The sequence below is a fragment of the Sus scrofa genome, chromosome 18, assembly GCF_054392235.1.
Source record: "Sus scrofa isolate SSC_HxYL_T2T_F1_AM1 chromosome 18, Sscrofa_HxYL_maternal_Yorkshire_Landrace_v2.0, whole genome shotgun sequence".
Taxonomy (NCBI): domain Eukaryota; kingdom Metazoa; phylum Chordata; class Mammalia; order Artiodactyla; family Suidae; genus Sus; species Sus scrofa.
In genome coordinates this window covers 12,277,284-12,297,331 of record NC_139400.1, presented here as the reverse complement: position 1 = coordinate 12,297,331, position 20,048 = coordinate 12,277,284, and the positions used below count along the sequence as shown (strand labels likewise).

Sequence of the window (20,048 nt, the reverse complement as noted above, 5' to 3'; positions counted from 1 at the left end):
GACAGTAAGGGAAGGAAGAAATAGGAATGATTGGAGCTAATCCCAGTATTTTTCAACTGAGGATTTCAGAAGCTTACTTGGTGTAAAAGTTTGGGATAAAAACGTCTTATGCAGAAAGGCCAACCAAGCCAATATAATAAGCCTAGACCTCAGCAGATAGGTCAACTATGAAAATATGAATCCAGGAAGAAGCCACAAAAGGAAACAGAAATGGGAGTTCCTGTGGTGGCTTAGTGGGTTAAGAACCTGATTAGTATCCATGAGGATGCAGGTTCAATCTCTGGCCTCCCTCAGTGGGTTAAGGATCTGGTGTTGCCATGAGCTGTGGTGTAGGTCGCAGATGCAGCTCGGCTCCCACAGGAGTCTAGCCTGTGTTGCTGTGGCTGTGGTGTGGGCCGGCAGCTACAGCTCTATATGCTGCAGGTGCGTCTCTAAAAGAAAAAAAAAAAGAAACCAGAGATCAATGGGATCCTCCAGATCTGGGGTGTTGACCAACAAGGGGAACCCCCCAAGAGTGGCAGGTGGGTGCCTGCGTCCATTCAAGGGGGTCTGTGGCAGCAGGAGAAGTGGGGGGCGGGGGCGGGAGGGAGGTGGAAAGCAGGAGGAGACGGAGGGCAGGGCCGTGTTGTGGGATGAAGCGGGAGCAGGGCTCCCATCCTCTTTAGGACAGACCGCAGGGACTGAGCAGACGGGACGTTAGCCAGATGCCACTGCATCTGGCAGCAGGACATCCCCTTAGAGGTGAAGTGCGAGGACGTTGGGAGGATGACGCAGTGGGTTTGAAGGGCTGGAAACTGAAGCAGTGTAGACCTTTCTTATGAAGCGCTGTGAGCATTATAAAGAAGGAGAGCTCAGGGGCCAGGGATTTTTTTAATGTGGGAGATTTGAATTCTGTAGATTTGGGAGAAGGAACAATGAGAGGGCATGATGAAAACAGTATGGCAGGGCATTCTGTGGTCGGGGAGCGGACAGAGTTCCGCCGGAAGCAGAAGGGAATGGGGTCAAGGTCTCGGAGGTCAGCCCTGGAGGAGAAGAATGGAGGGAGCCCTAGGGTAAGACACTTGCTCCAGGGATGGGAAGCGGGTGATGGATTTGAGAAGGACGCAGGAAGTACGTTCGGCACAATTTGGGGATGGATTGAATTGAGCAAGAGGAGGAAGGAGGCACACCATGGAATCCAGAAAAACGAGGTTTTCAGCTCGGTTTACTGAACAGATGGGAGAGCCCCCAACTGAGATAGGACATATGAAAGGAGAACTTGGTTGTCAGGGTTTTGAAGAGTTTATTTTGGAGAATATTGTGGTTTGGGTGCTTGTGAGGCATAAGATGGAGCTGCCTGGGTGGAAATCCGGTTCCTTAGTCTACAGCGAAGGAGGTAGGTCTGCGAAATTACCAGTATTCAGGTAATAATGGTTTAAAACTGCAAGAGCAGATGCTTTCATAAAAAGGATGTAAAGTGAGCCTGTGACCGTCTGCGGAGTGGGGCTGAGGTGGGAAGGACCAGAGAGAAATCAAGAGTGTGGCTCATGGAGTGATGGAGGGAAGAGTGAGAAAGAAGCTGTGGCCAGAGTGATGCTTCAGAAATAGTAGAAGCCGGCCAAATATGAACTTAGCCCGAGATAAACCCTTGACTGGTTATTTTATTCCGTTCGTTGAATGCCAATATCAACTATTTTGTATGATATAGTTTTAAAATAAGAATGCTGAAATTGTTTTCCCATCCTGAGAACGGGTTTTGAGCAACAAGGTTTCATGCTTTCATTTCCCAAGAGCAATTTGACGGTGTCGGAGGAAACCAAAGGACTCATGTTCGTGAACTTCTACAACTGCCCTCCCAGGGAAAAATCTCAATCAGACTTACCCATTTCCAACTCTTTATTCTTTTTCCCGTGATCAGAAGTATTTAGAGTTGGTTTTAAAGAAAGAAACAGAAACACAATGGACAGAGACCACAAAAAAAAAAAACGTTCTCTCTCCAAGGAAAAAATTCTTTCCATGAGATGAAGCTATTTTAAAGCCTTTGAAGACAAGGCATTGTGCGAATCAAAACTCTTGAAATTTGTTCTTTCAAAGTTGTTTCCTTTTTGCCTGTGGTTCCTTGGGCTCCAGGTCGAGGGAATATTTTGCAGAAAAGAATGATATTTGATGATTTCGTCTCGGAGCGATGAGGAAATCACTTCATCCTCCTCCCACGCCCCCATTTTTTTTGAGCGGCGCTTGCGTCATAATCGAACTTTCATTTTCGAGGCTTTCCATTGGCATTAGCAGTTTCCCCTAGAATGCTTCCTTCGCTTGTATACTCAGCAGATCTAGCATCTCGGGTTTTATCTGTCTCTACCTCTTGACTCGCATTTCGTTTGGATCTTTCTAATGCGTGATTTCGTTTGCCAGATGTTCTGTTACGTTTCCCATCCATACATGCTTTTTGCCTGGCAGTACAGACGGAGTATTGGAAATGGATAGCCCTCTAGTCTTCTCCTTATCATGGCCCGTCGGTGATTTTCATTTTGTCCTCCTTTTTCTCATTGGTTCCACTCAGAAGATATTCACAGAGTTGAATGTCAGGGTCATTTTCAGGTGTCATTAAAGAAGTGTGCACAGTTCCTGGTGTGGCATTGCTGCACCTGTGGTGCAGGTCGCAGCTGTGCCTCAGATTTGGTCTCTGTGCACAGGAACATCCTTATGCCGCAGGTGTGGCCAAAAATAAATAAATACAGACATAAACAGAAGATATGTCTAGAGATTTGGGACTGTCATAACCAGAGAATGGGCTGAAATCACTGTTTCCAGATGGATTAAATAAGGAGAGCTTCAACCAGGAAAGGCAGTATGTGTCCTTCCATATTTATATATTTATTCTGTCTTACTTTGCATATTTATTCTACCTGTTGGTATCCTGGATTTTTCAGTGGACAGTAATCAACGTGGACTTGTAACTTGAGAAGGTACCCTTTGTTCGGGCAATTTTCAGTGTATATTTAGAGAGAAGCAGGCCTGAGATCAAATCTTGCTTGAGTTTGACTCAACTTTCCTATGTTACAAATGAAAGAATAACAACGACCTCAGAGAGATTGAATGGACCCGAGTACGCTAAGGAGCTGGCACCACCCAACACAGAGCGGGTGCTCCGGAAAAGCTCCCTTCCCACATCAGCTTGATCAGCAGTATCCCCCCAGCACCCCCGCCAGTGCCTCTGGCTGCTCTCTGGTCACAGAGGCTTTCACTCCTTTAATAGGGACTGTGTCCGTCTGTTTTAGAAGTTGCTGGATGTTTCTAGGGAGGGAACCCGGTAACTCCACACAGTTCTCTGCTGGCGGGCAGATGACAGCATCTGATGTAATGGCAGCCTTTTCTCTTTGGATTTTAACTAGATGTATTATTTATCTATCACTGCGTTAGAAACTACCCAGAGCCCAGTGGCTTTAGACACCAGCATTTGCTATCCTGCAGTGACTGTGGGTCAGAAACTCAGGACCCTTTGTTGGAGTGGCTGTCTTGTCGGCTCTGGCTCACTGCTCAAGTGGTGGCCATCCAGCTGTCAGATGGACTGTGGCATCTGAGGACCTGACGGGGCAGTGGCGGGGGGGAGCGAGACTCCACTTCCAAGCTCCCCCTGCCCAGTTCCTTGCTGCTGTTGGTGATCTGATGGGAAGGGAAGGAACCTTGGCGCTCACCACGTGGGGCTGCCCAAGAGTCCCCACAAAATGGCAGTCGTCCTCCCCAGAGCAGATGGTCTGAAAGGGTGCAAGCAGGTGGCCACAGGGCCCCATCATTGCTGCCACAATGTTCTGTTCATCTGAGTCACCAAGCCCACAGCACTCAGGGTATGAGTGACCACCAAGCCCGCAGCACTCGGGGTGCGGCGTGACCACCAAGCCCGCAGCACTCGGGGTGCAGAGCAACCCCTCCTCCCTCCCCTTCTTTCTGCCTCCACCCTGCCCTCCCTTGCCCATTCTCCATCCTCCTCTACCCTTGTGGCCCTCGGCGCCGCGTCTTAACGAGCAAAGGTCATCTTTTTCCTGCCTGGGGTTACTATGAAAATAGAATGAGATAAATAGCGTGAAAGGCTGCTTTTGGAAGGAGAGTTTAGAAACACTGCACCACATGGCACCAGATGCCATAACTGAGAAGCGACACGGATCCACTCCGCTTCTGCTCTAGCATCCGAGACGCTGTCCCAGCTGACTGCGACGCCGCTTAGTCAAAGCTCAAGGACCTTCGGGGGTGGGGAGGCTCTCTGAGCAGTGTCTTCCTAGGCTGCAGGGGCCCCTTCCTTCTTCTCCTGGGGGAGCCCCACACATCACTTCTGGAACAGCAGCAGGTTCTCGAGGTCGGGGTCAGACTGCCCTGGCTGCTCGGTAAGGTTTTCTTCACCATGCTGCCCCCTGGAGGCTATTTCTTCATAACCAGAGCAGAACCGAGACTAATTTCCAGCCACATGCCCATCTTCTGCCCTCCAGCAGGCCACCCGACTCCATAGTTCTGCTTCAGGAGACTTGGGGTCACCAGAAATGAAAGTGGGGCTTAAGTGCTGTGTGTGTGTGTGTGTGTGGGTCCTTTCTCTGCAAAGAACTATGAGCCACTGAGATTTCCTGGAAATTCATTCAGGGCCTGATGCTGGCGGGGAGACAGGGCTGTGGGCGCATCCTGCCCGCTCCCTCTGCAGGCTCACTGCCACGGTCAGCCCCCACATGCAGCCGGCGTAGCAGGCGCTCTGCGGTTGCTCTGTGTTCCTGGCCTGCGTGCCCCTCACCTATTTCACTGCGTTATTTTTAGAAAGGCGGTCTTCAAATGCTGGTCACTGAGCATCTGCCCCCGCGGGGGGCCAGCTCTCAGATGTCCCACAGGGAGAGGAGGTGAAGTGACCCTGCTCCACACCCCGGGGGCGTCTCTGTCCAGAAAGCTGGAGAGAAAGGAGGCACGGTCTCCCTTCTTTTGGGGTGTCCCTCGCATTCTCGTCACTGCATTTGCAGGGTGGGGAGTGATCTCCTGACTCAGGAGTTTACAAGGGACATCTGAGATGTGGGGGTCACAGGCATTTGGAAATGCTTTGTTGTTGTCCCTACCTTAGTTTTGAAAGCCACCCTCCCCTTTTGATGAGTTTTTCATTTATTGACCCTGACGCCCAGCCACGCACGTCACAGCGTACAGGGGACGGAAGTTGGTCTTTGGTCCCGTTAAGCATCTCCCGGCTTCAGTGGTGCAACTTGCCCTCGTGGAGGATACGCAGCGGCATCCGCCACGGTTACAGGGACACCCGCAGTACGCAGGTCTCGCCGCCTCGGATCTGCCAGCCTCCAGCTACCACAGTGTCCTCATTAGTTCTGGGCTACATCTAGTTGAGCTGGAAATCTGTGCCTCCTGATTGAATCGCAAACCAGGTAGTCATGGAGACCACATCCAGCCTCCGGCTGCCTGGGAAACCACGTGCACACGGGGGAAGGCAAAGGACCCTGCAAATTAACTTCCCGCCTCCAGGCCCCCTCGCTGCCTCCTTCTGGTCCAGTGCTGTTCATTAGGATTCACAGCCATTTGAAAATACCATAATCACAACCGTTGTCTCAATGCCTGTTTTGTTTTTTTTTTTGTTTTGTTTCTTGTTTTCTTTGTCTGTTTCAGATATATCAACACTCCTACACTGGATATTATGTCCTGAGCAAAATTCCTCATGGGTAAGATTGTTCTTTCATTTTCTTTGAACAAGAAAACTGCAGAACAAAGCACAGAGTGGAATGCTGACGCATTGCTTGATTCTTAGGGCAGGACATGGGGCACCGTAAGGCTTGACAGCCAAGAGTCCCGATGTTGGGGGACCTCTGAGATGCCTCCAAGGGCCGAGGGGGTCGCCTGAGGGCCGTGACTTGCCCGTTTGTGAAGCCGTCTTGCTAGGACCTCTGCCACCTCCTGTTCTGGTTCCCAGGTTCACCCTCCAGGTCCTGCAGAGCACAGCTTGCAGTGCTTGGGGATCAGCTGTGGCCCATCTGGGGACGTGGTGGCTCCCCTAGGGCTCGGGGCAGGGGTGGGGGGCTCTGGTTATACACACAGTAGAGAGGGTGACACCCCTCAGCTCCTCTCGCTTCTCAAAAATGCAAGAATTGGGACCCAAAATGTGAGTGGGAAGGAGAGACATGCATGCAGGTGTGACTTTGTGCTTTCCAGGGCTGGGTGGATGCAGCCGAAAAACAGGGGGGCGTTACTGGCAGCTCCTCTTTGCAGCTGGAGGTGTGAGGATGTGGTAAAGGGTTGGTAGAGCCATCCGTTGAATTGGCACAGAGAAAACCAGTTGCAGAACAAGGGAAGCAAGGCAGGGATGGTGTTTTAGTGCTTCTGCTTTTATTCTTTCTTTTTTCTTTATTCTTTTTTTTTTTAATCCTTTTAGGGCCGCATCCACGGCATAGGGAGGTTCCCAGGCTAGGGGTCCAATTGGAGCTGCAGCTGCCGGTCTACACCACAGCCACCGCAACACCAGATCTGAGCCCCATATGTGACCTACACCACAGCTCATGGAAATGCTGGATCCTTAACCCACTGAGCACAGCCAGGAATCGAACGCACGTCCTCATGGATACTAGTTGGGTTCGTTTCCACTGAGCCACAACGGGAACTCCTTCTTTTCTTTTCTTTTCTTTTTTCCTTTAGAGTTTCCCAGCCAGGGATCTGATCCAAGCCACAGTTGCAACCTAGCAACGCTGAATCCTTAACCCACTGCTCCCAGCTGGGAATGGAACCTGCCTCTTGGGGCTGTTTTTATTCTTTCTTTTTCTCCCCTGTCTTCCTCCTTGCCCCAACTCCCCCACTTGCCTACAACCCCCCGCCCGCCCCCGCCCGTCTTCTTCTCCCCACTTCTTCCTTCTCCTTCACAGCCTCCAGGGATTCTCCCACTTTTTCCTTGGAAAGGTGAGATGCTCAGGAGGCATTCGAAGAAATTGGGGGAGATACTGGCAATGGTGTGGAGACTCCTGGGACTCTCTAGGGACCCCCTGATCTTCCCAGGCACATTTAAACAAACAGCAGGAGTTGCTAAAAAAAATACCGTTCCGTAGGAGAACATTAACCACAGCCTGGATCCACCCAACCGCTGCTCTCTCTTTTCCGCTCGGTGTGGGTAGAATGTGGCCGCATCCTTGGAAAACAGACATGGAGAGGATAACTTCCTTTGGGCTTCAGATAAACGCACGACACATAAAGCTGTGCAGCAAAAGGCGATGCATCGTCTGTTAGACTGTTAGGAAAATCAAGGCCCAAGAAACGGAAGATGCCCTCCTGTAGGAAGAACAAAGTGTCCACAGGCCTTTGCGTGTCCAGTGTATTGAAATAGAAACTCAACTGTTTGTCTCTCAGGAGGAATTATTCTATCTTTTTCAAGCCGCTCTGCATCCTCAAAGGTCACGGCAGGCAGGAGGATAATTATGCCCTGAGACTTATCTGCCCTTCTGGGAACAATAGAATCTATTATAGATGATGGATGTTTCATTCCATCTTATACAAACTTGTAACACTCGAAACTCAAAAAGCGTTTTGTACATGACACGGTGCGTTAGTATTTCACCGCATCGGTTAGAATGTAGGACAGACAGGTTCTGAGGAGCTGGCCCAAGGGTTTGCCAAACCAGCTGCAAATCTAAGGACAAGCTGGTCTGTGCTGAAGGCTTTGTTTCCTTGCTCACGACGGGCTGACGATCTCCTGCAGAGGATGCCAGCCAAGAGGGAGCTGCTTTTTTAACATTATCATGCTCACTTTAAATAAGCATGCAATAATAATTGCCATCATTTTGGATTGCGTCTCTTGTGCATTTACCGCAGGACATCAGCCCTGCAGGAAAAGCCCTCGTATTGTCCCTTCAGAGTGAGAACTCCAAGAGGTTAACTGTCCATCATCCTATAGCTGGCGTCCAGGAGGGCTGGGATCCGGCACCGCCTGGCTCACTCTCAACCCCACGCCATCAGAGCATGGGCTAGGTGGTCGCTGGAAATATCAGATTTGTACTGGTGCCCGCTCACTTACTGCTTTCCTGAGGAGTCTCTATGATTCGAAGAGGTAGCCTTCGTGTTACCTTTATGAAACAATGTCTGGTGGGTGAGACTGTCTGCAGCCCATCTCATCACCATGGAAACTGACAGCCTCTCCAAAAGTGGCCTTGCTCAACCACCCAGCTCTTCCGCTCCGCCTTAAGGTCATTTCTGGAAAGTAAATGAATGAATGATTCTCAGATCTGTCCGTTTCTTACCTGTATGAAGGAGACAGTGGATTCCCAAACCGGCTGGGCCTGGAGGCCTTGAGTTTTTGCACCTTCAGCCTCCAAAAGGGGCTTGTGGAGCTCAGTCTGTTCTGCCAGATGGCAGGAGAAGGACCAGACCCTTAGGGGGGATTGGGGTCTTGAGGAAAGCACAATTGTCTTTTTAAAATAGAAGTGTCTCTATTAAAATGTTTAAGTTTGCATGGTTCATAGGCCCCAAAACCTGAGAGCCTGCTCCATACTCCTGGAGACACAGAGCTGCATCTTTCTCTCAGATTCTCACCCTCCTTTTATCATCCTGTTCCCTAATTCTTCACGTCCAGGCGGAGGCCATGTCGTCTGCAAGACGGGGTTATTGGGCGTCGATAGCTTGGTTTCTCCCCCTTAGCTTCAGGTTTTCCAACCAGAGGCAGGGAAGGATCAAGTTAATTTCTCCGTGCCCTCTAAATTCTGGCTGCCTTCCTTTGTGCCTACTGGCAGAAGACTCTGGGGAGGGTGTACCCTCTTTTCTGCCCCTTCCGTGAGCCCGGAAGAGGCCTCCCTGTCCCACGTTTCACTTCCTGCTCTGCAGCTGGGACCAGGTAGGAACCCATGGGCAGGTAGTGGCTCAAGGGACCCTGGAAATCCCAAGCCGACTGATTTCCATCCGTCCAGAGATCGAGGACCTGAGCGCAGGTGTGCTGACTTCCGCAACTAAATGTTCAAAAACCGTTTTCTTAAGGGACATGTATCTTTGACACAAATTTGTTTACAGAGCCAGAATGACAGCTGGTTATTTTTAACGCAGTGCCTCACTTGGCCTTTTCATCAGCAAGTCTAGCAATCTTTCATCATAGAGATTATAACGAGCTAAATAGTCTACAAGGGTCCCCAGGTACAGTTTTCATAGACGTTTCTGGTAGACTTAGCTGTTTCTTGACGTTTTCCGGTCAAGGGTCCACCATGTGTCTTCAGAGACGGTTTTGGTAGACTTGGTTGTTTCGTGACATTTTCCTGATGTGACTTTTTTTTTCTTAGATTAGTTTTCCCTTTAGTTTGAGAGCCTTTTTTAAGAAAAAAAAATGATATTTATATATAACTATAATTTCTCATATCTATTAGGATCACTCTGAAAATGATATGGACGACAGAACACCAATCCTTCCATAACGGAAACCCATTTTAGGAAAAATATGGCATAGTCCCTCATTAGGTAGCATTGGCATTTCGGTATCTGGCAAACAGAGCAATAGGAGACCAAAAGCTGAGACGTATTTGAAGGTATCTTGTTGACATGTCAGGCTGTGGATGCTTTTGCCCTCACCTTGCTTATTTACCTGTTCCAACCAAAATCGTGCAGAAATTGTCTTCCTTTGGAATCCTGGTTGACTCATGAAGTTACATTCTGTATCTGGAAATAATGAACTGAAACATAAATTCCTTCTGCCCAGGATGACTCTGAAACCTTACAGAGAAGAGCATCCCCTTTGCTGAGAAAAGAGACATGTAGGTGAGAACACAGCATAGCACCTTGCTTAAAAGCATGACATAGGAGTTGAGAACTGAAGCCCTGTGGTCGTGGAGACCCGACCTTGAACCTGCAGCCAACTTGGGCTGCGTGACCTTGAGAGTGGTTGTACGTCCACAGATCTTAGTTTCCGTGTTCTTGAAGGATGATAATAAGGGCGCCCACCTGGCAGGCTTATTATAAGAATTAAATGAAATGCTGTATGCGAAGTGCACAGCAGAGAATTTTGCTTATAGAGAGTGCCTGGGAATGTTATTTCTTAATATCCTCACACATCCCCAACATATATGTATAGTCTCATAATTAAACTGTATCCGACTGTACTTTCTAGGCAGCTCAAACCCTTTCTGTTACAAGGAGGGGCGTGATGAACCCACAGTAATGAAATTCCCTTTAATAATTTCTTAAAGCTGAGACGTGTTCTGTGACACTCGGGTAATTTTAATGCCCACGAGATTTTTAATTTCTCTTTTAAAAGAGACGTCTTGGGCCTCAACCGTCTACTCTTCTGAATGCTAAAATCAGTTCTTTCTTAGTCTCACTTCAATCTGACACTGCAATTAATTTTTAAGGCATTCTTAACTTGGGACATTTAAGACAATGAATGCAGAAAAGACAATATAAGTCAACAAACATGTACGTATTGAAATGCTGTACTGAGCAACAAAACCACAGTTGCCATCCTTAAGGGCTGCAAAATCTTGTCGAAAAGGAGAGACGCAGACTTCTGTAACTATATGTAATGAGGTGCCTCCAATGGGGCTTTTTTAATTAATCAGCCTCCCGTCTTAATTTTTTTATTGTTATTTCCCCAAAACAATTCTTTTTCTACTGTACAGCAGTTACACATACATGTACACTTTCTATTTTCTCACATTATTATGCTCCATCATAAGTGACTAGACGTAGTTCCCCCGATGAGTATTTTAAACACTGAGCACCAAAGAAGAGAATGCTGCGGGCATCAGAGATGGATGAAGGACCAGACACAGCAAGTCCTGCCTGAGCTGAGCCTCAGAGTCGAGGAAGTTTTCTTTTGTTTTGTTTTGTTGAATAGATGGAGACAGAGAGGAGGCTTTCCCGCTCGGGTAAATTATTAATCAGGCTTGACCTTTTCCATGAGCCAGCATCTTCCTGGGGGTGGTGGGGTGCCAGGCGAGGCCCCAGCAGGGCTGTTCCCAGGGGCCTCTGCCTGGAGAGAAATAGGGCTGTGTAGGTTCAGGATCAGCCTGGCGTGTGGAAGAGGAGACCCCATCCCAGGAAATGGGTCTCCACAATGCCCCCACCCGCAACGAGAACACAGTAGAGAAGGGATGTGGTGAGGACGGCAGGCTTAGCTTAGGTTCCCTAGGGTGGGGGAGGAGGGGGGAGGAAAGAGCTGCTTGTGAGCATGGATTCACTTAGGGGCTGGGGGGCAGTGGGGGTGCAGGCACGGCCCAGTGCAGAGAGCCGCGGATGGGGGTCGTGGGTGTCTGGTGGTCGCTCGGAAAACGAAGACAGATTTCAAGGGTTTATGTTCCGTGTTCCTCTAATTAAATCTTTGGCAGCCTGTGCCTGTTGTGAGTTGAGCCCGGTGCATGAGAAGATTGCAAGTAGCAAGTTCAGGAGGGCAGTGGTGAGAGCGCCAGTGCCTGCATCTCCTTCCCCAGGACACACTGCGCAGAGCTGCCGGAAGTCACATGGCTAGGATTGTTTGTACCCCCCGAGGAGGTGCCACCATGCAGCCCAAATGTAGGAGAAAGAGTCCTTAGAAGGGCACCTTACGTGTCTCTACCGTGGCATCGGCAAGGCATAGATAATGTCCTGTTGCTTGCTCGCAGGATCTTTCAGCACTGTGGACAGCTCCAGCTTGGTCTCAGCGGCTCCCCCTTCTTCTCCCTTCCGCCCCAGGCCGCCTTCCTCCTCTTCCTCCTTAGAAAGTGGGACTCCTAGCAAGCATCCCCGAGAAAGCGTGAACGTTAGAGTCCAATCGATCTGGGAATAAATTCCCAGTCAGCCTCTTCACCTGAGTAGTCATGGAAAAGTGACTTTGCTTCTCTGGGCACTATTACGCCACATAAATAATGAAAGGAAGATGCCTGACTCGTAGGGTTCATGTAAAGGTAATAACAGCGTAGGATAACAAGATGGTACGCTTACGTGCCTACTTGGGGTGCAGAAGCACGACAGGCTTTCTTCCTGGTGGAACCAAACCCTTCCGTTGTACAGCCAGATCTAGTTAACCCCCCTCCCCCCAGTTCCCCTCCGTTTGAACAGAAAATGACTTTCATCCTCAGCGCCAGCTCTGATCAGTTCTAATGGCTTCCTGGAGCTCTGAGTATGAAGGTAGTGTGGAGCTGGGCATGGTCGGTGAGTCTTGCTTGCAGCGAGAAGGCAAGAAGGATGCTTAAGATCCCTTGCAGGTGCCAGCTTTGCTTCCGTGAAGACCACATCAGCGATGTGTCACACACTGCCCCAGGCAGAAGATGTGCCCCACCTTTGTGCCTGCCATCCCTCACCTCCACCCCAAACACACACACACACACACACACACACACAAACGCGCGCGTGTGCACGCGCGCCAGAAACTCCCCCACGGGGCATCTTTGTCCAAATCCTTCATCCCCGGTGTCAAAACCCCTTCCTCTAAAATTTTCCTGCAGCCACCTGAGCTCCTCTGGGAAGTTTGCCTCTCATTTCATACTGTGATTTACCCTTGCACTAAGTTTCTAGCTACCTTGTTGTTGGCAGATAATTTAGGCGCTTAAATTTTCTGAACAGAATATTTAGAAATGCTTTCAATATGCGTTTACTGCCCAGCACTTTTCTCTCCCAAGTTCTAGGGTGGCAGAGGGAGAGGTCTTGCTGGGAGGGGCTTGGCCCGTGTCTGTGGCCCCCCTGTGGCTGTTGCCCAGGGTGAGAGCCGGGCTGCTCGAGAGCAACCTCAGCAGAGGCTGCACCGGCAGATGTGAGCCATCCGGAGCAAAGCCCTCAGCCACACGTGACGGAGTCTTTCCATGGAATCATTTCCTGTCCTCAGAATCCCGCCTCTCACGTCTACAGATTTTTCAGGCAGACAAACCCGTTTGGAAACGGGGTGAAAACATGCAAGATGCATCGTGTTTTTCAGGCACCTAAACTGCACTTTCACATCATCGATTTGTTGCCAGCACCGGAGGAGTCCAGAGATGCTGGCTGAAAATTGGAGGAAATGAGTTAATTAAGCAGTACTGTCTGGTAAGAAGAGGCAAGCCTGGACCTCACCCGGATCAGTTATCACCAGGGTCACTGGAGGATGGGGCCGCGGGAGGGTGTTTTTAAGTTACTCACGTGACTCTAGTTTGGATAGTTGGGGTCGACTGGCCATGCCCCTTTCTTCACTTGCTGTCATCACTAAGTGACCCCCAGGATTATCCTTGGAGCTGAGAAATGACCCTTCTGTCTCTGGGAGCAAGTGACCTAAGTTCCCCCTGAAACATTAATTTCCTTGTCCTCTCAGCAGACGCAGAGAGATAGTGGCAGGCCTCACAGGTCCGGTGTTCTTGGAGATTTATTTCATGGTAATCAGGAAAGGCCCCATCGCATGGACGTCTGCCTCACGGAGAGGAGACAGAGCCTGCTCTTCTGTCTTTGGAATTCATCCCCAGAAAGGGGCAGCGAGGCTTCCTCTCCCCCTGGGTCTGGGCTGGAGTTTGACGTGTGCGCCACCTAGTGGACGCATCCGGGAAGAGCCTGTGGCGATACCGCTTTTTGGAGCCTTGGGTACACAGGGCCTCCTCTTGAAGACTCACAGGGCGGGTTCTAAGTCACGCAGAATCCGAGGCATGTAGGTTGGACCCTTTCACCTGGGCTTGCATGACCATCCCCAGCGAAGGATTTGCCTGCGTCCCCGAGGTCAGCTCTCCTCTGGCTCACAGACCTTTTCCTAAAGAAATACATGCCTGGAGCCTTGGCTGACTCGCTGGATGGCTGCGCCCAGAGGTTTGCAGCGCGTGCTGCATCCAGTTCTGCTCCAGGACGACTGAGCGCCCAGCGTGAGCCAGCCCTGCGCTCGCGTGGGAGGGACCGCGGAGAGGCCCCACGGATCCCTGGCTGTCTCCTCTGTTTGGTTTTGGTTTACATTACCTGCGCTTCTCTGGGCTCCAGACTGTCCCCACAGTGGGCTGGACACAAAGCCCCCTGCTTTATTTACGTTGGGGACCTCACACCGATGAAGCGTCAAGGGCGGCCTTGACCAGGCGAGCAGCACCCCAGGACAGCAGAGGGGTGGCCTCCCAGACCCCAGAGAGACGCGCATAGGTACTGATCACATCTGTGTATTTACAGCCTCAGTGCAGCAAAACTCACACTTTTTAAATGCACACGTTTCATTAAGTCTTGACTAAGGGGTGTCGTCACAGAGCACGTCCACCACCGCCGTGGGGGACATTTCCGTCTCCCCAGAACGTTCCGTCATGCCAGCCTCCACCCCTGTGGCTGCCCCTGGCATCTGTCTCTGTCATTTTGCCGTCTCTAGAATTGCCTTGAGTGCGGGTCACCCTTCTGCGGTCCCGTGTGACTGGCTTATTTGTCAGCACAATTGCTCTCCAGGGTCACTCACAGCCTTGCTGGTGTCTGGAGATCTTTTTTTTTTTTTTTTTTTTATTGCTCGGAAGTGATCCAGCAGTGGCTAGACCGTCATCTGTTTGTGCATTCACCAGGTGACACTGGAGTGGTTTCCAGCCTGGGGCTATTAGGAATAAAACTGCTATGAACATTTGCATACAGAATTTCTTATAGGCCTATGTTTTCTTTTTTCTTGGATGAACAGCTAGAGGTAGAATTTCTGGGTTATATGTAACGGTGCGTTTAGGTTGGTTAGAAACTGCTGAATTGTGATCCGAGGTGGCTGTCCCCTGTAGACCTCCCGCCTTTTTAAACTCACTTCTCTGTAGGGCTGGGATTTTTGACTCTGCCCTCCTCCCCCTGGCGCCTGTTCTGGCTTCTGCCCTGACCCGGGCTCTCCGGGGGAAGCCCTCCCACCCTGGTCCCACAACCGCCCCTTGGCAGCGCTCCGTCGGTGCCAGCTCCTTGGGGAAGGATGTGGCGGGCGGGATCGGAAATAAGGGGCAAGAGCAGGGTGGAAACGTCTTGAAGAGGCAGGTCCCTTGGGGCCACAGTGCCCACCGCAGGAGCCGTTAGGAGGGCTCCAGCCCCAAGCATCGCTCCCTCCTTGGATAGATTTTGAAGAATTTCTTTTTGAGAACCGTCCCCTTGGAGGAGGGACCAGATCCCAAAATGTGCACATTCTGGCACCTTGGCCCTGCGCTGGGTCCGTCTCCTTCTGCTTCGTGGCTGAAAGAAGGAGCACAGAGGCCCCCACACCTGGACCCCCACATCTGTGCGGCAGAAACCTGCCCCGGACCGTGGGGCTCCCGTCCAGGCTAGCGAAGGGCGCCAGACGGGATAGGCCGTCTCAGACGTCCCTGTCCCGTCTTTTATCGTATCTTGACTTGAGGGCCGTGAAGGAGACCTGCAGGCAGGGCCGGTCCCCCCGAGAGGCGATTGGTTTGCAAAGTGCTGCCCATCCAGGCTGCGTGTTGGGCTAATAAATATCTCTGGAGCCACTTACGGTGGACAAAAGAACATAACGCTGTGCCATCTCCTTGCTGGAACGGCCTGATTCCCAGGCCCGGGTAGCACAGCATCCAGATGACGCGGCTGTCTGCTCCCGTGAGATTTTCGGCTCCCCCGGACTCTGCACCTGCCATGCCGCCGGCCGGACACTCGGAGGCAGGGTCCATGCACCGCTGGGCCTGAAGCACGCAGATTAAGAAGCCGCACGACGCTAAGGCCTCCACCCCGCCTGGACTGGAGACTAACCTGACCCGCCCCTGTACCTCCGCCTCCCCTCTCTCCAACGAGACCGATGGAAGGTCCCACACTAGGAAGAGAGCCTTCTCCACGAACATGGACATCTTGGTCCCCAGCAGGAACGAAGGTCAAGGCTTCGCCGTGTCTCTGAACATCCTGCCTCTGATTCGCCGCATCACGGCCCGAGTGTGCATTTCTATCGACCTTTCAAGGGCTTGGCGGGGCTTTTAAGGCAGTGCTAACAACCACAGCGTGTCCCCCCCCCCCCGCCCCCGCCACATCCCCAGCCCAGCAGCCCCCCACTGAGGGTGAGGGAGGGAAGCATCCAGATGCAGGGCCGACGTGAGCCCTGTCCTTTACCACCAGCGGCGTCAGAACTAGACTTCCTGCACCAGGACTGAAGCTCAGGGCAGACTCTCCCCGAGACCCTTGACCCGAGGGTGCTGCCGGCCATGGGTCTGCCTCCCTCCCGTTCCTTTGCTCCACCCCCTGCTCCCGAGGCCATGGCAGCCCCTGCTGCTGACCTTGTGACGTCTGAATGCCACCCGGCACCCAGGCGCCATCCACAGCCCCCTTCCCAGACCCCCCGGGCTCCAGGCCCGAGCCATCCTCATTCCACTTTTGTTTGTGTCAAGCCTGTGCCGCACGTGAAATTCTCTCCTCCTTCCTCCAGACACGTCTTTAAAGACCCTACCGTGTCGGCTCCACCTACTTCCTTCCCCTTATCTCTTTGTTTCATTTATGGAGGGTGAGTGACCGTTCACACGCATCTGCCGGCTCTTAGCGAACACTTACTCTGCGTCTGATACTGAGACTCCAACACGTCCTAACGTACTTTTACTCGTGACAAATGATGGCATAATAGGTCACGGCCCCGCTGGAGCGATGAGGCAGCAGAGACCAGCAGCTGAGGTCCCGGGCTCCAGGTCACACAGCTGGCCAGGATCTCGTGGCTGGCCAGGATTTCGGCCCTGCTCTTCCGGCTCCAGGCCTGGCGTCCTCGGTGGGACACGCTTTGCTTGCATTTCGGTCTAACAAGTGACAGCTCGGAATGGAGCGCCACCTCCTTCAACCCGGAGGAAACGCGTCCCCCCTCGGGCTGAGTGGCTTTGACCTCACAGAGGGGGTGGCATGGACGCGTCGAGGGGTTGGTGGGGGGGTGACCCAGGGACCAGAGTTGTTTGATCAGCGTGTGTGTGTGTGCGCGCGCGCGTGTGTGCACGGCCTCCCCCTGCAGCTCAGGACCCATTCGTTAACACTGGTGCCGTTTTCCTGTTTTGATTTGACAAACGAAAGACACCTGAGGCCAAGGATTGACCGCTATCAAACTAAAATTGTTCATCAGAACATATTAAGTACAACACGCTAAGCAGCCCGCTGGGTGAGCCCCTCAAGGAGCCTTCACATCCCTGCAGATCTCGGACCCCCCGCCGGGGACCACGGCACCCAGCGAGCCCTGCTCCAGGGCATCATGCCCTGTCCCGTCTGTCGCCCGCCCATATACCCATATATAAGAAGCACGGCCACTCGGAGGAGAGGCTCTGGGGTTTGGAGGCAGTGACGCGTCATTTTCTTCCATAGCAAGTCACCCCTGAGAGTTTCCGTCCTGCAAGGACGTGGCGGGCGTGCACCTGCATGGAGACGACCTCGCAGACCTGGGCTGAAGGTCACGGAGCTGGGTCCTCCTGCTGACCCCTCCTCCTGAGTAACCTCAGCACTGCCCTTTGTCGCCTGGTTCCTAAAGCGTTGCCAAAGGAATTGCTCACGATGCTCTGAAGGGTTGTCCGTGACATTGTAGGACTTTGGAAAGAACTCACTACACGTTCTCGGTTCTGCATTAAAATTCATACTTCCGAGTGCTGGCCATACACGAGCTTTAAAGTGACCGTATCCTGTTCCTCCCACGCCCCCAAACCCTGAGAAAAAGAGGGGAAATGCGTCTTTAGAGAGCCAAGGAGATGCACGGGCACTGACTGCCTTCTCCCCCTGCACAGGCAGGTGTCCATCTGGAGCTCGGGGCTGGACCACCTGGCAACGCGGAGCACTCAGTCCAGGGAGAGAGCTCGGCAGCCTGATTTTTTTTTTAATCATATGATGTTTTTAATTAATGATTTTTATTTTTTCTATTATAGTTGGTTTTACAGTGTTCTGTCAATTTTCTGCTGCACAGCAAAGTGACCCAGGCACCCATATACATATACATTCTTTTTCCCGCCTTATCCTCCATCAGGCTCCGTCGTAAGTGACTAGATGTCATGCCCAGCGCTGGACAGCAGGATCTCCCTGCTTAGCCATTCCAAAGACAATCGTTCAGCCTGGTTTGGACGGAATAGAATCCGACCTGTTATGTTGAACCTTTTTGAAGAAAGACTGAGGGAACAGAAGGCTCCATGTGGAGACAGGAGACACCTGAGCGGCGGAAACGGGCGGCTCCCCCACAAACAGGAGAGCTGTCCTCGCCCGGAGGAGGCTGGGGTCTGAACTGCAGCTCTCAGCTCCCAGGTCCAGCTTACCAGGCACCTGCTCATGACCAGTGAGCTTAGCTGGTTCATTAACGTGAGGCCTGTTGTGTATGTCATCAAAAATGAACAGATTGGAGTTCCCGTCGTGGCGCATTGGTTACCGAATCTGACTAGGAACCATGAGGTTGCACGTTCGATCCCTGGCCTCGCTCAGTGGGTTAAGGATCCGGTGTTGCCGTGAGCTGTGGTGTAGGTTGCAGCCGCGGCTTGGATCCTGCATGGCTGTGGCTCTGGCGTAGGCCAGCAGATACAGCTCCGATTCGACCCCTAGCCTGGGAACCTCCAGGGTGCAGGTGTGGCCACAGGTGCAGCCCTAAAAAGCAAAAATAAAGCAAAATACACACACACACACATAAGGGAAACATATCTTTGTGAAAGAGCTGGCTCTGACCCCACAGGAAGGACCACTGAGCACAGGCCTCGCTGCTGCTGCTGGGGTGGAGCTGTGGTCGGTCTTTGCGTCCGACTCTCACCCTCAGGCCCCCTTGTTTCCCAGATGCTGAGCAGCACAGCCGCATTCACCGGAATGTTTATTTTCAGAGCGGGGTGCCCTCTGCCACTTGCAACTCCCCGTTGACAACACGAGGCCTGTTCTGTCAGAACAGGGCATCCACCCGAGCCCGTGGGCTTTGGCATCTAGTCCTATTTGGCCCATGATTTTTGGACCCTCAGAGAGAAAGCTGATCTTACCACTCTGAGTTCCTAGGCGCCCTGTTTATCTTCATGTGAACCAACAAAAATTCACTTTTATGTCAAATTGTCTGTTGCTGTTTTGTTACCAGATTAATCCCAAACCCTAAGAATGGAAGAAATACTTTTTGCCACAAAGCAGAGAATTCAGTCTGGGATAAAGGGTGTTTTCCCTGTTTGTGGAGAAGAATGGGGTGTGTGTGTGTGTGTATGTGCATCTGTGTATTGTATGTGTGTATATGTGTGTGTGAGTGTGTCTGCGCATCTGTGTGTATTGTATGTGTGTGTGTGAGTGTCGGGGTGTGTGTGAGTGTGTGTGTGTCTGCGCATCTGTGTGTATTGTATGTGTGTGTATGTGTGTGTGAGTGTGTGTGTGTCTGCGCATCTGTGTGTATTGTATGTGTGTGTGTATTGTGTGTGTGCGCGTGTATGTATGTGCATCTGTGTGTATTGAATGTGTGTGTGCATCTGTGTGTATTGTATGTGTGTGTATGTGTACGTGTGTGTATGTATGTGCACCTGTGTGTAGTGTGTGTGTGTGTGTGTGTGTGTGTGTGTGTAAGAGGACAGAAGGAGAATGCTTCCCCAAAAAAACTTTCTGATTTAAGTCCATTTCTTTCTTTTCCCCCAATTAAAGCCAATCTGAAAATAATTTAAAATCATAGTTTGTCGTGAGACAGCAGACCTAGGAAAGACTCCTTTAAAACTAGAGGCCTTTGCTGCCGATGCAGTGATCTTCAAAAGCAGTGTGAGACACAGAATATTTTCATAAAGAAATGGCTAAAACTCTTTTCCTTCCAATTTCAAGGATTCCTCACTCAATGGAATCAGATGCAGGAATGGGTGCTGCCGAGGGCACGACCAGTGGGACCTGCCCAGCACGAGCCTAACGGCTTCCGACGGGTCCGCAGAAGTGGCCCACAGGCCATAATGGGGAGGTGGTTAGGAATCCTGATGTAGACTCATCCGGGAGTTCCCGTCCTGGTGCCGTGGAAAGGAATCCGACTAGGATCTGTGAGATTGCGGGTTCGATCCCTGGCCTCGCTCAGTGGGTTGAGGATCCGGCATTGCCATGAGCTGTGGTGTAGGTCGCAGACACGGCTCGGATCCCGCGTTGCTGTGGCTGTGGTGTAGGCCGGCAGCTGTAGCTCCAATTTGACCCCTAGCTTGGGAACCTCTATATGCCATGGGTGCAGCCCCTTAAAAAAAAAAAAAAACACAAAACAGTTCCCTGTTGTGGCGCAGCAGAAACAAATCCGA

The 20,048-nt window shown here is 51.5% G+C and overlaps 1 protein-coding gene across 8 annotated transcripts in view; it reads left to right on the top strand.

Moving 5' to 3' along the window:
• The window catches only part of DPP6 (dipeptidyl peptidase like 6), a 1,001,611-nt gene that overhangs the window by 792,352 nt on the left and 189,211 nt on the right, over nt 1–20,048 (top strand). For all 8 annotated transcript variants that reach the window (XM_085005071.1, XM_085005073.1, XM_021079151.2 and 5 more), the window contains one exon: nt 5,620–5,672. In XM_085005071.1, the coding sequence (XP_084861197.1) occupies nt 5,620–5,672 (53 nt within the window). The remainder of the gene's footprint in view (nt 1–5,619; nt 5,673–20,048) is intronic.